The 15,251-nt window shown below is 53.1% G+C and overlaps 1 protein-coding gene across 1 annotated transcript; it reads right to left on the reverse strand.

The window, feature by feature from the left end:
- Positions 1-463: 463 nt before the first annotated feature.
- POMC (proopiomelanocortin) lies at positions 464-3,993 on the reverse strand. The gene is made up of 3 exons (XM_030491047.1): positions 3,921-3,993; positions 2,074-2,262; positions 464-1,406 (listed from the first exon to the last, which is right to left on the reverse strand). The coding sequence occupies exons 2-3, from the start codon at positions 2,200-2,202 to the stop codon at positions 780-782; spliced, it is 756 nt and encodes a 251-aa protein (XP_030346907.1). The 5' UTR covers positions 2,203-2,262; positions 3,921-3,993; the 3' UTR covers positions 464-779.
- Between the last annotated feature and the right edge of the window lie 11,258 nt (positions 3,994-15,251).

Below are 15,251 nucleotides of genomic sequence, written 5' to 3' on the forward strand. Positions count from 1 at the left end.
GTACCCGGTCTCTTCAGCATTATCATTTATTGGGGAATTAATGACTTTACCTGGGAGGTGGGTGCTGGGGAAGCCCAGCTCAGCCCCTTTGCTCCTTGTGGCAGCACCCAGAGGATGCTGCATTGCTGCCAGCAAACGTGGCCATCACACATCACATCAGCGTGGGGCTCCTCTCCGGGACCAAAACACTCTGCTGGGGTGTGCAGGAGCTGGCCCCTGCCAAAATGCAGCCCCAGTGCCTGCTCTGGCCTTGCCAGAGCCCCACAGCCAGCTCCTGTGAAGCTCCCAAGCTGGAGGTGCAAGGCTGTTCTTTCCCCCCTTCCCAAATCCCGCTCCTTATTCCCAGCCATGTCTCTTTACCCCCCAGCTGCAGGGTTTTACTTTGCATTTATTTTTCCCACCCCTTTACACCCCGCAGAGACACTGCTGACACCTGGTTAGCTTGCAAAAAAAGAAGTATTATTTTTATCATTATTATTATTATTTTAGAATTCTTTTAATCTATCATTTACAGTATTGTACAGCTCAGTGAGAATACGAAAATCATCCGGCGCGCTCCGGACCGGGCATCATCCCTGCTCCCTGTGCGTGTCCAGTGGGCGCAGCGAAGCAGTGGATGGCTGTATCCCTAACCTGTTCCCACCCAGCGCAATCCGGGAGCAGACCCCTTGGGAGTACTAATTAAGAACGACATAACAAGTGATCTCTAAGTGAAACACATGCCAGCGGGACACTAAAGCTATGGGAGGGAGGTGGGACGCCCCTCGGGCTCTCCCCCATCACTGCCCCTTCTTGTAGGTGCTCTTGATGATGGCGTTTTTGAAGAGAGTCACTAGAGGGGTCTGGCTGTGCTCTGAGGTCATGAAGCCCCCGTAGCGCTTGTCCTTCACGGGGGGGTGCCAGCGGAAGTGGTGCATGCGGTACGAGCCACGGGCCGCCTTCTCCTCCTCCTGGCCTTCCTCCTCTTCCTCCTCAGGCGGTGCCCCGGTGCTGTCGAGCACCAGCTCCCGCCTGAACTCCAGCGGGTAGTTCTCAGCCAACTCCTCCTCCACCCCGTTGGGGAAGACCTTGATGGGTCTCCTCTTGCGTCCCACTGGCTTTCCCCAGCGGAAGTGCTCCATGGAGTAGGAGCGTTTGCCTTCCTCCCGCTCCAGCCCGGTTCCTTGCTCTTCCTCACGGCGGGACAGCGGGATGGCGGGCAGGGATGCGGGAGGTGGGTTGCTCCCCGTGGCCTCCTCCCGTTTGTGCCCCCCGCCGCTGCTGCTGTTCCTCCGGCCGAACTTGTTCCAGCGGAAATGGCTCATGACATACTTGCGGATGCTCTCGGAGAGGGGCTGGAGGTGCCCATTGCCCGGGTAGACGGGCGCCTCGGCTGACAGGTCGGCTCTGCACGCCTCGGCACACGCCTGCACGGGGGTGAGATGTGCAGGAAGGGTGAGCAAACACTGGGGGGGCTTGCAGGGGGCTGCTTGCATGGAACAGGACATTTCACAAGGTGGTTTCATGCTTCTGCCCTGCTGAGGTCTCCGTGCGGGTGCCACCCCCTTTGTCCCCACCACCCTTTACAGCACACTGGAGGGTGGAGGTAAAGCCAATACCCAAGCTGCTGTTTCATGGAATAGAATGGTTTAGGTTGGAAGGGACCTTAAAGATCATTCAGTTCCACGGTCTGGGACACCTTCCACTAGAGCAGGTTGCTCCAAGCCCCGTCCAACCTGGCCTTCAACACTGCCAGGGATGGGGCAGCCACAGCTTCTCTGGGCAACCTGTGCCAGGGCCTCACCACCCTCACAGGGAAGAACTTCTTCCTCATTTAAATCCCCCCTCTGTCAGTTTAACCGCTGCAAACTCAAAAACTTACTTTAGCATCATCCCGCAGTGTGAAGCCGAGGCATGATCATACTGAAACCCGCAGGTCCAGGGTCTGAAGCATCCCCTCACATTGACGCGGTTCACCCCATGGTGTCGGCATCCCCATCCCCTCCTCTCCCAGCCCACCCTGGGGGAAGGGGGTCCTTTCGGGTCTGACCCAAAAGCAAAGCAAGTGGAGGCAGTGCCCATGCCCAGGCTTACCAAAACGCCGGCCTCGCTGGTGACATCCTGGCATTTGCTGCTCTCCCAGCAAGGGCCGATGGCGCTGGCGGGGTGCCAGAGCAGCAGCCCCAGCACCACGGGCAAGCAGCTCCACAGCATGCTCTGCATCCTGGCCGGGGGCTCACACAGGGGATACAAGGGGCTGTGGGCCTCGAAACCGTGCACGAACTATGGGGAAAAACAAGAAAAACAGAAAAAAAATCCGTTTTATTTTCCTCAGGAGATTCTTTGTTGCTTTATTTGATGCACCCACCTTAGCTTTTCCCTTCTCTAAGTTACTTCTGCTGGGGTTGCAAGAGTGGGGTCCCCTCATATGGCACCGACCTGCCTCCCCCAGCCCTGCCTCTTACCAGGGCTGCAGCTTTCCTCTGGGAGACACCTTAGTGCTGCAAACCCTTCATTCTGCAAAGCTTTCTTCCTGCTTTGAGCTCCTTGCAAAGGGATGCTCTTCCCCACAGTCCAGGAACATGGGGCTGATTTTGCCAGAGGAGAAACTGAGGCATGGAAAAGGGAAGGCAACACCTGAAGCTGCCTTGTGCACTGCTCTGCTCCTGCTCAGCTGCTCCAAATAATGCGCAGCATTCCGCTCCTGCCTCTTCCTTTTGCCTTCTGAACCAAAACGCATCTCTCTGAAGCCTGGATCTTTTGTCACTGCTCCCATAGGTGACAGCCACTGTCAGTGGGGATTGCTGCTGCCTCCTAAGAACCCCATAAAGGTGAGTGATGCTGCATGGGGAAAGCGTTAGGAAGCTGTCTTCAGGTTTCATCCTTCACCAACCACTTGCTGCTTGCAAGCTGATGCCTCTAAAAAATATGTGCTCCCTCCTAACCTGCCCTGCCATGCCCCTGGAGCAGCTGCAGAACTCCTGCATGGTGGGAGACACAACATAAATAGTATTAAATTGGCATTAGAAGAGTAGGGCATGAATATTTTACATTCAATAATATTGACGTTGGTTTTGTGAAGGGCTATGGCAAGTGGTGGTGGTGTCTGGGACGGGTGTACGCTAGGGGCTGCCAAAATTAACCAGGTTCCAGCTGAAACCCAGGGGCTGAAGTGGCCATGGCTGCTGTGCCATCAAGGATGAGGCTGGGTCGGGTCCTGGTCACCCATGGGACCTGGCTCCAGGGTCCCCGAGGATGCCCAGGTTGCTTTCCCTCTGCAAACCCCAACTCTTTCCCAAGCAGCTGTATCTAACTCAGGGTGGACACACAGATTTTACCTCCCGCCATGGTCTGTGGGAGGGAAACCTCTTCCCATATTGATAGGAAATAGAAGAAAAATCTAATTTTGGCCCAAAATGTGCGGCTGGAGGGGAGAGCTGCCCCTTCCCTCTGGTGCAAGAGCCGCCAGTCAAGCCTGGATGGAGGGTGACTTTCTTCAGCAGAGGGAAAAAAGACCCTGGTAGGTATGACAGCAAATAGCAGTTCAGAAAGCGGGGTAAAACAGCAAGACAGCTCAGATTTAAACATAAAGGTTGTCTTTCTGTCTTCTGCCTGAATCTGAGGGTATCGCTGCCCAGGATCCCCCAGCGCGGCAGCACTAAGGGTCTGGGCAGTAACATGTGAACACCCAATAGTGCAAATAAACCTGATGGTGAATGGAGGAGAGGGGGCAATAAGCTGGATGCAGGGAGAGAAGGGGATGTGTTATTGCTCATCCCTTGCTGGGAATCCCTCATCCATCACAACCTGTAACCCCCCTGCAATGACCAGTCCCCATCATCCCTCAAGCCTATATTTCCCCAAACTTCCTTTCCCTCCCCACGCACCCCAAAACACACCAGGGAGCCCCATAGAGTTGGTCACTGGTTTTCGGGGCTTACCTGTGGCTGGGGTAGGAGCCCGACCGCTGCCACCGTGCACCCTCCGTCCCCCTCTGCTGAGCGCTCCCAGAGAGCATCTGCCGCTCGGCCGCTGGTCCCGGAGCCTTTTTATACCTGATCACATCCACCGCATCTGCCGGAGGGAAGGGGGAGCCGCGGGGGGGTGAGAGGGACCGTTCCAGGTCCGGCACGGTCCATCGAACAAAAGATGAGCAAGCGACAGGCGTGCTCCGGATCCAGCCCCGCAGCGGGAGGGAGGCGGGGGATTAGCATCTCCCTGCGAAACACAGACGGCAAAGTTTTCTTGATGATGCTGCTAATTGCGTTTGCAGCTTTGGAACTGGAGGAAGGGGGTGTGTGTGGATGGAAAGTCCTGCACCAGGTACCAGCCGGCCCCAACCACGGTGGATTTGGCACAGGTTGTTTGTTACTGGTGTGCTGGACAGGAGCATCCGTCACTCCTTGGGCTCCGGCGTGGGAGGGCTTCATGCTCCGATGGGTGCTGAGCATTTGGGGTTGTCTTTCCATGAGATAAAAAGGGATTTGGTTAAAAGCAAATGTCTTGGGATGGCAGCAGCTCCTCAGCATGGGCAGGGTGCATGCAGCAGTGGGCATCTCTGCCTGATGTGCCAGGGAGTCCTGCGGACACCGGCTTTGAGGGAAGAAGCAGTGGGAGAGTGTTTTCCAGCATGGAGGTGGCTTTTCCGGAGCATGGACAGGTTGACGTGGCTTGGCCAAGCTCATTGCTCCCTTTCTGTGCACAGCAAACCCCGGCCTCTCCACTCCACTTGAGCTGGACCAGCTTTGGGCTGCAGATGTTTTCCCTATTGCACAGCAGCCCAAAGCCCAGCAGAACTCATGTTTTCTGTCGGGTTGGCCTTGGCTACTCCATATGTAAGAGCAGTTGCAAGCTCAATGTGAGTGAAAAGTATGCAACTTCAGCAAAGTAAGAGAACAGGATGCTAGGGAACATCAACAAGGGCATCACCAGCAGAGATAAAGATGTCATTATCCCACTCAGCGCTTGTCAGGCCACACCTGGAATCCTGTGTTCAGTTCTGGTGCCTGCTGTACAAAAAAGATGTGGATGAGCTGGAGAAGGCCTAGAGAAGGATCACAAAGATGATCCAAGGACTGGGCAGCCATGTGAGGAAAGGCTGAGAGAGCTGGGCTTGTTCAGCCTGGAGAAAAGAAGGCTCAGGGGAGACCTTATCCCCATGTTCCAGTATTTAAAGGATGGCTACAAAGAAGATGGAGATGCCCTTTTTACAAGGAATCCCATGGAAAAGACAAGAGGCGATGGGCACAAGTTGCTCCTGGGTGATGGCACTAGTCCTCGGCTGTGCGCCAGGAACAGGGGATGATTTTAAGATTATAAAGTCTTTTTTTCTAGCTCTGGGCTTACTCAGGTGGAGAAACACATCTGCACTGGGATTTTGCATCCCAGGACATAATGCCAACGTGGCCCTTGAAGGCTGGACCATCCTCCTGCAGCCCCTAACAGTGATTTTTTTTGGGTCTGGGCTCAAGCAAGAGCTAGACACGGGATTCCTCCTGCCTGCCTGCAGGAAGCACAGTGGTTGATTTACACACTTAGGAGAAGACAAACTGCAGGGCACAGCGAAGCCACATGTGAAGGTTTGCCCATGATCTTACCAGCAGGGAGCAGATGCGGTCCTGCCTTGGGCGGGTGAAGGATTTGCTCCTGTTTTACTTGGCACAGTCTTCTGTAGGGAAAGAAGCCACCCCAAAGGCAACCTCCTGGGGAGAGCAGCCCATAACCAGGGCACTGGGGCTGGAGGGTCCCAGGGTGGAGATGCTCCATCCTGGAGGGATTTCCTCTGGAGATCCTCCTCTCTTCCCACCAGCCAGAGACTGAGATAAACAAAAAGGAGGTGGGTTGTCCTTCAATGGGCTGCAGATGTGTGCACCTCCTTGCCAAATGATATTGGGGTGCAAGAGATTCACCTGACTACCCCCAGACTGGATGAAACACTCCACAGCCGGTTATTAAGGCAGCAAAGCAGCAGAGGTTCAGGGAATAGCCCCTGTAGCAGTTTATACCTCCTCTGGACCCCCATCCTCCTCACATCCATCCTCAAACAATCCATGTCTCACCGCAGTGCCCACAACTGCGTCAGCTGCCTCTGTCCTCCCTGACAGATCCCTTGATCTGCAATACTAATCCATGATGGAGAACTATTCTGAGATACCTTATAGCCCAAACTGGAGCTATGATTCCCACTTTAAAGGCTCTTCCATCTTCATTAGGACAATCTGAGCAGCTTATGTTTATAAGGAAGATGTGAAATCTATTTAGGAAAGCTCATTGGGTTGAGTGGCTGCAGGTGAGGGGCTGAGATGAAGCATCCTCTGCTTTGGCAGCCCTCGGTGCTGGATGCCTCCTGCTCACCGGTCCTGTAGCCAGTGCTTTCAGTCCTCCTTCCAGGAGACGGCTGCAGATGGAGCTCAGCCTCCCTGCTCCCAGCGCTGGGAAGCACGGCATCTCCTGATGACCCAGCATCTTTAGAGGATTCAGAAGTGCCACCTCTGTAATTGGGCTTCTCCCCCTCCCAGTGTAGGGCTTTTTCCTAGTGTAACTTCACAATACTCCTCATATTTTATTACAGAACTTATTTGTCTGTTTTTTTTCCAAAGAAGGTGTGTAAATGACCACTGGATGCAGCCAACCCCCAGGCAGATGAAAGGGGAATCCGACAAGAAAAGGACCCTCCAGCAAGGAGAAAACCCCATCAGGAGGAACCTCTTCCTTCTTCTCCCTGAGCAGGCTAGAGCTGAAGACCATCCAGGACCATATAAAGAGCTGAATACCATCCTGAACCATATAATCACACTGCACACGTGCTTGCAAGTGTGGCATCCTCCAGCCCCTGGCTCTGAGAGTGGCCAGCACCATGGCATGGCCCCAGGGCTCTGCTGCAGGAAACTGCCCAGTCCTGGAGAGCTTGCTTTAGGGTTGCCTTGAATGAGATCTGGTGGCTTCATCACAACTTGTCCCTGCAGAAGCCACACGCTCAGGATGTGCAGACCCTTCCCGGAAGGGCTGGACGTGGGTGAGGCATTCATGGGTGAACTGGCTTATTAGCTGCGTGATTTCTGGCCTTTCTGTTTTAATTTGGAGAACAGGTCACACCTGGGTGTGAATGAGCTCCAGGGCAGGGTGTGAATGTCACAGCCCTGCTCAAATCCCATGGGATGTGGGGTGTCGGTCCTGCCAGGCTGTAAACACCTGCCTCAACGAGGCGAGGTGTGCTCTGGGGCTTGCAAAAAGCTTGTGACACCCATGTAGGTTTGTCCCAGGACCTGCATGTCCCTTCGGCACAGCCAGGAGTGCAGTCAGTCACCTTCCCTGTTCTCTCAGGAGAGATTCCCTGCAGTGTTTTGCAGACAGTTCATAGAATCATAAAGTCACAGAATGGTTTGGCTTGGAAGGGACCTTAAAACTCATCCAGTTCCAACTGTCTACCACAGGCAGGGACACCTTCCACCAGAGCAGGTTGCTCCAAGCCCCATCCAACCTGGCCTTGAACACTGCCAGGGATGGGGCAGCCACAGCTTCTCTGGGCAACCTGTGCCAGGGCCTCAGCACCCTCACAGGGAACAACTTCTGCCTAAAATCTCATCTCAATCTCTCCTCTGTCAGGTTAAAGCCATTTCCCCTTGTCCTGTCCCTACAGGCCCTTGTCAGAAGCCCCTCTCCAGATTTCTTGTCAGCCCCTTTAGGCACTGGAAGCTGCTCTAAGTTCTCCCCGGAGCCTTCTCTTCTCCAGGCTGAACAAGCCCAGCTCTCTCAGCCTGTCTCCATAGCAGAGGTGCTCCAGCCCTTGGAGCATCTTTGTGGCCTCCTCTGGACTCATTCCAGCAGCTCCACGTCCTTCTTATGTTGGTGGCTCCAGAGCTGGACGTAGGACTGCAAGGGGGTTCTCACCAAGGCAGAATAGTTGACACATCCATTCAACCAGGTCTCCTGGCCTCAGCACTCACTTCTGCTCTTTTCTAGCTGCAGCTGGTGGAGTGGGGAGGGATGCTGAGGACGCTGCTCCGTCCAGACCACCTTCATCTTGTGTTTGCTAAAATGGGATGAGGATGGATCTGCAGGGCAGTTGCATTGAGGGCTTGTGCAGGGTATAATGCAGGATACACCCACATGAAGAGATTCTTGGATCACCACCATAAACTACCTATCTCCATTGCTTGGAGATTTTAAAGCCAGAAGAGATCTATTGATCTTAAATCTGAGCCTTGGAACCAGTGGCTGGCAGGTCACCCACTGGATTAGGGCTTTTTTTTGGGTGCATAAATGGAGGTGCTCACATCTGTGCACACTGGAGCAGTGGTTTCCAGCTGGCTTTGATCAAGGTGTCCCTTCTGACCATCCTGTGCCCACAGCAGAGAGTGAAATACAAGCTCTTTACCTTGCTCTTGGGGGAAAATGCTGGTGCTTGCTTGATCATAGCCTCTCTGTAGGATCAAGAACAGTTCTGAAGTCAGGGACTGGGGATCCCACCACTGATTCCTTGGCCCAGCGAGCACTTGTACCAGGTTTAAGCTCATGTGAGGGTGCTGAGCTCCACAACAAGAGCAGCCCAGGGCAGCCTCCAGTAGAAAACAAACCCCCTCACAGCACATATGAGTTTTGTTGCAGACAGGGGACTCCTTTTCCTTTCTACTGGGGTCAACTGATTTTCCTACTGACCTTAATAAAAGCAGGGTCAGACCTAAAATGGAAGAAATAAAGGGCTGTGTGGCATGTGAACTAATAGTGCTTGTCACTCTCTCTGAGCTTTCTGATGCCAGTGCCTTCTCCTCAGCGCTATTTATATGCTAAGATCTATAATTATGCCTAATTCTCTCTGATTTGAGCCAAAATTGAGCACTTCTCTAGGAACAGACAACTAAAGGCATTTGAGGACCTGAATGCTGTCACTCTGGTATCTTTGCCTGTAGGTGTTTTCTGGGATGACTTCTGATATTTTTGCTTGTAGGTGTCTTCTGGCATCATCTTTTCTTCCCGATATTTGCAAAGAGCTTGAGTCACATCACCCCACACTATAGATCATGCATCGACTATAGCTGCAGGATCCATGCGGGAATGTAGCAAACCTTTTACTGGTACAAGCTCCTGTAAGAACAAGAGCCTTTTCAGCTTCAACAGGTTTTTCTGCTGCTCTTCTGAGTTCATGGTGAAGGACACATCTCCACTGCAGCAGCTTGTGCTTGTTAGGAGGAGAGGCTGATAAGCAGTGCGTACACAGAGCAATTTGTGGGTCACTGTGTTTAATAGCCATTCGTGGAATTCTTTTTCACTTTTTTTCCAGTGTTCTGTTTAAGCAAATTGACTATCAATGCCTACAGCATCCCTTGATTGGCCCATCTCCCTGCTCTGTAAATAAATGCCTCACTTTTCATTACAGCAGCAGTGCACCTACAAGAAATGTTGAGAGGCTTTTTGCAAGAGCCTGTAGGGACAAGACAAGGGGGAATGGCTTTAACTTGACAGAGGGGAGATTGAGATGAGATCTTGGGAAGAAGTTCTTCCCTGTGAGGGTGGTGAGGCCCTGGCACAGGTTGCCCAGAGAAGCTGTGGCTGCCCCATCCCTGGCAGTGTTGAAGGCCAGGTTGGACGGGGCTTGGAGCAACCTGGTCTAGTGGAAGGTGTCCCTGCCCATGGCAGGGGGTTGGAACTGAATGAGCCTTAAGGTCCCTTCCAACCCAAACCAGTCTGCAATTCTATGATAATTCTATGATTTTAAATGGCACAAGTGTTTGAAAGGATGCTCGCCTTACTTAGCGGCTCCTGATTATCCTTCATGACCCTGGTTTCCCTTAGAAATGATGCACAACTTGCACTAGGACAGGGTGTGCGGCACTAATTTTGTGCCAAGGAGAGTGTGATGGGGACCCAGAGCATTAGGATGCTTGGCTGGAATGGAAGAGCTTGAGTGGCCATGGAGCAATGCCTGAGGATGCTCCCAGGGAGCATCTGGTCTTGCTGATGATGTAGCTGGTGGTCCAGCCCCACAGAGGGACACGCCTCCTGCTGAAAGCAGCTCCTTGGGTCCTTGCCACCCCTCTAAGGACATGGAGGTCCCCTGGGATGTGGCTCCTTCTTTGGTGACAGCAGAGCCAGCCCAGACCATGGGTTGGGAGGAGCTGCCTGGCTATCAGCTGACTAAAAGTGCCAGGGATAAATCCTGCCATCCCTCTGGGGCCAGGAAGGGATCATCCTCTCCTGCCTGGCATGGGTGTGCACAGGCCACAGGCTTAGCCTAAGGCAGAACCATCCCCAGAGCAACAGGAGAGGTGGGGTCAGGGACCCAAAATTGCCCAATTCAGCATTTTCTTTCCTCATTCATGGACCCTTTCTGATCTTTTTGAGCCAGTTATACACACGCAGACACACACACATGCATTTGCGCACCCAGAGCCAAATCCCTGATTATTGCCTGTGCCCCTAAGAGGGATTACAGCTTCTTAGGTGGGGGAGGCGGCTTTTGGCAGGGTTTAGGAGCCCATCAAGGCCTTCATCCCTGCAATCCAGAGCTCCTGCTGCATTTGGGGTCCCGTGGGAGAAAAACTGCACCCAGCCCCTTCAGCACTCAGCTGTGTCCTGTTTTCCTCCTCTCTGCAACTTCAACCCTCTTTAAATCACACATTGAAACTGCAGTAGGGAAGAGAGGATTTGGGAAGCTGCAGGGAGCCAAGACAGGAGCTTGCCCCTTCAAGACACTGCCTCTGTCCAGGGCTGGTGCTCTCAAGCAGGATTAAGGGTGAAGGCGCTTAGCAAAGCTGCTGGGCAGAGCCAGATCCCTGCAAGATTCCAAAGCAGCCCTGAGATCTGTGATGCCTTCCTGGGCACAAAGCAGCTCCCCAGCTCCAAGCTGGACACTAAATCTATATCCAATGGAACCACCCCTTCCCTGTTCCCTCCCTGGGCAGGGCATCCCAGGGCAGTTTTCCATCCAGGGCTTGGGGCTGGTCAGAAAGTGTGATGATATTTGTGCAGTGTGATCCCTCGCAGCAGAGCAGCACTGAGGTTTTAGTCTCATTTTGGGGTTCCCTGGTCTTCAGGAGCCTCTGAACTGCCTTTTACTGCTAGTTACTTTATAGCAAATCACTGATTATTGGTGTTAGTGGTGGGACCTACTTCAGCTCGTTGCAATCCTGAGACAGTGCGTGGATAGGGTTAGGTTAGTTTGTCCTTTCTTTCAAGGCAGGGTCAGGGATGGAGAATTATCTAGGGATACCTGGAGGGACTCTCGTCACTCCATTGGGCAGGAATGAGAAATGGAGAAGTATTGCATTTTTTGACATTTCTCCCTCAAAGAGACACCACATGAGAGCCAGCAGATTGTTTGCACACCAAGGGCACATAAACTGTTGAAGGCTGGCCACAGGCTCATTGAGCAGAGGTGAGACCTGGGCAATAGTGATGAGGGCCTTGTCTCCTCCAGAAACTACAGCGAGGAGCAAATGGAGTGATGGCATTGCAAGAAAAGAAGTTGCATGCCCATGGAAATGTGCATTCCTGCATTTGGAAGGAAGCAGAAGAAGATGTGTTTGTGGCAGGAGACCATGGAGGTGCATGGGCTTCCTGGCTCTGCTCAATATATCATGTTGGGGATGAGAAGGCTACTCACTGGGACATTTGAAAACCACCAGTGTGGTGTAATCAGCATCTATAACCTGGAAAAGAGTTTGCCAACAGATACCCGGCGCTCTTGTTGTTGGCTTCAATTAATCCTGGACCACTGAAGGAGTTGTGGCTGATGTCCCCCCAAAGAGCGGAGAAGGAAGCCAAAGACAAGCAGACCAAAGGCTGAGCACTCAACCTTGAGTCTTTCAGAGCCGTTATCTATTAACATCACCCAGGCTCTCTCATTGAATTTCCTCCCCCTTTTTCCTCCCCTCCTCACTAAATGCTCCCCAAACAACTCAGACATCAATGGAAGGCAGAAGAAATGGCTGTGCTTTGTCTCCCTGAAGAGGCAGCTTTGCATCAAGCCCTGTCAGGGCAGCGGCTGGGAGCGGAGCCGCCAGCGGGGACCATTTTCACATCTCCCTTTGTGGAGGAGCAGCCTTGACTGAAACAGCACTCGAGGGGCATTGAATGAAATGTACGTTCACCTCTTCCATGTGGCATTCGGCGTCGTCTCCGCCTCTGACGCTAATGATCCGGATGAGGGTTGGCTTTTTCGTGTTTTTCCAAGAATAATGAGGAAAAGAAAATGAAAGGGAAAGGAGCTCGGAGGAGGGGAGGTCAGATCCATTTAGGAGCCCAAATATTTATGGGGAGAGTGCCTCCTGAGTGGCCACACAAAGGGCCTGGCTGTACCTGGCTCCATCCCTCCTCCACCTCCTCTCCCCCACCACCTCCGGCCATGAAAAGGGGGAACCAGTGCTGTAGGGCCTCCGTGAAAGATGAGGATAATGGATTTCATTATAGACAAGTATGTTAAATGTCTGTCCACTCATGTGCAATAAAGGGAAGATGGTCTTTAGCTAATTGTGCTGGAGGAGCTCTTGGCTGGGATTCAAGAGGGAGATGTTCCCCTGGGTCCCCTGCCCTGATACCCCCTCATGCCACCCCATAAAGAGCAGTCTGTGGGGTGCAATTCATCTTATCATCATTTTGGTGTCTACCATTGCATCTTTTTTCTCTCCGCTGTCTGTGGGGTGGCTCAGGACAAGCCTGAGGGTAAAAGTCTGGCCAGAGGCAAAACTCTTGTGGTGGTGAGTTGGGTTTGCTGGTGCAGCGGTGGAATCCAGCCCAAAGAGACATGCCAGTATGGAAAGGTCTCCACACCCATCATGTCCAGATGGACCACCACTTCTCCCTTCTGTGAAATGACCTCTTTTGTTTTCCCTTGCCCCTAGCCCCATTTTCCCATTCTCTGCCCATGGTGTGCCTTCACATAGCACTTCTCTTGCTGTCCCTCATGGCAGAGCTTTGCAGGCTGATCTCCAGGTCCCATTCCCCACTGTTCTACAGCTCCTGCCAGCTCCAGGGAGGATGCTTCAGCCTTATTTTTCCCTCTCACAAGTTGAAGCCATGCTTGAAAAGGAGCAGAGGGTGGCTTGGCTGGAGGCAGCATGTGCAAAGAGGTGTGACTTTTAGAGGAATCCAGGTCCCTGCCCCAGCAAGATGAGTGTCCTCAGGATGTCTTCCCATCCGGGGGGAGCTGGAGCAATCTGCTCCCTGCCTGGGCTGGTTGCTCTCCGTTAGTGTGCGTGACTGGGGCAGGTTCTGCTTGCACAGAGGACTTGCTGCTGGGGTCCTTCTTCTCCAAGCACCCGGGGTGGTGGATACAGACACACAGAGGCTTACTGTGACAGAGAAAATCAGCCTAAGGTGCAGCGACATGTCCTGAGCTGGCAGGACTCAAAGGCAGCACATTCCCCCTGCTCTGCTCCAACCAAGTCCCTGCGAAGACAAAGACAAGAAATAAAACCCCTTCACCTAAAATTGTTACACCCTGAAAGCAAAGCCAGGAGCTGGCTGTGGACTGGCAATCCAGCTGGGCTTTTAGTTTGTCTGCCTAACCCTAGAGATAAACTTGGACTTCATCCTTTCACAGGGAAAGAGACTGGACCCTCCAGGCTGGATCCATGCATGGGAAAGTCAGGACAGGACACGGCCCCACCATGGCATGTAGGGTTGGGATGCTTGGGTGTCATGCAAGCTGTGTCCTCCCTTTATCACCCTTATCACAGACAGACCCACAGCCTCCTTCCAGCCTTGCTGGGGGCCACTGGTGGTGCAGGAGGGTCCTGTCGGTGGAGGTGACAGGTCCTTCAATGGACAATCACATGGCCATCTGGAACAGCTGCTGGAGCACCAGTGAGGTCCAGCACCTCTCCAAACCACCTGAGCAGACGTTTGCTAACGAAGCTCCCCTTTTCCAGCCAGTTCCCCTGTTCTTAGATGCCTCCTGAGCTGGTTACAGTATCCCCTTTATGGAAATCCATCTGGGAACATCATTCGAAAATTCTTTACGTTAAGGGAAGAAAACCCAACAGCCAACGGTTTTGTCCAGTATGGAAACCTCTGGTTTCAGCTCACATTCCTATGTATGATTATCATATGTAGTTAAGCAAGCCTGTTGACAGATGATCTTAAGGTCCTTTCCAACCCTAACTATTCTATGATTCTATGATTCTATGATCACTCCCTTGCAAAAACAAAGAGGAAGCCCTGGGCTAGTGAATAAGTGATGTCTCTTCCCTGCCGTGAGCCCCCATCCATGGCCAGATTGGGAAGCTTTCTCTCTGAAACTGCTGAGATGGAGCAGGTAACCCCACACTGGATGAACCTGCCCCCTCCCCAGAACCCATTCCCAGGTGGAACAGGAGGGTTCTAGGCAAGGGAGAGCCATGCCCTCCTGCCAAGGAACCAGCTTATTCCCCCATACGCTGATAAGGTCACGCCAGGACCTGTGCTCCTCCCTCCTGTGTGTCATCAGAGACCAGCGGCTCTCTTGGCCCTATTTATAGTGCGGTGATAGGATCAGGGGGAATAAGCATTTAGTGCCCCCTAAATCACACCACGCTCCCCATGGCCAGACATTGCTAGCTGCTCTTTTGTCATCGGAGAGCCTGGCCAGGACTTCTGAAGGTATACTGGGAGCTGGGTGCCTCTTGCTGGGGGTTTGGGTGCTGCTGGGGGGCTATGACATTCCTCACAATTCCCTGTCCTTGCCACAGTGGGATGGGGATGGCTTTTGATTGGGAGAAACCTTGGGAGCAGACCCAGAGCACGATACGTAGCTGGGAGTCCCTGTGTCGGGCAAGGATCAGAGGGCAGGTTTGGCTGCAAGGAGAGCCCGATTTCTCTGGATAAAAGGGACAAAGTAATGTATTTGTATCTCCTGGATGGTGGCCAGGCCACCATCCCCCCATCCCCCTTGGACCCAGCTCACAGCCAGGGTCCATCCAGACTGCCCTGGGGATGGGTGGTTGGGAGTCTAACCCTGTCCAGGGGTGGTCTGGGCTTCCCATGTAGATGGCCACCATTCACTTGATAACTGCATTAATGTCATATCTGCCAAGAAAAAGTGATGCACAGGGACATGGAGAGGGCCCCAAATCTGTGCCCTGTGCCCCTGGGCTGTGGGGATGGCTGGAGGGTGCCAGGGAAGGTGGGGGGACCTGTCAGTTTGCTGCAGGTGGGCAGCATGGTGAGGAGGATTGGTTGCTTATCCTTCCTGTCCATCACCTGTCTCCTTGCTTTGGTTCCCATTTCAGGGAGCAGCGGCATAGCGGGATGCCCTGTCTGTGAGAGCCAGCTCCTTCCCACGCATGGTTCTGCAT

The sequence above is a fragment of the Strigops habroptila genome, chromosome 6 (assembly GCF_004027225.2).
Source record: "Strigops habroptila isolate Jane chromosome 6, bStrHab1.2.pri, whole genome shotgun sequence".
Taxonomy (NCBI): Eukaryota; Metazoa; Chordata; class Aves; order Psittaciformes; family Psittacidae; genus Strigops; species Strigops habroptila.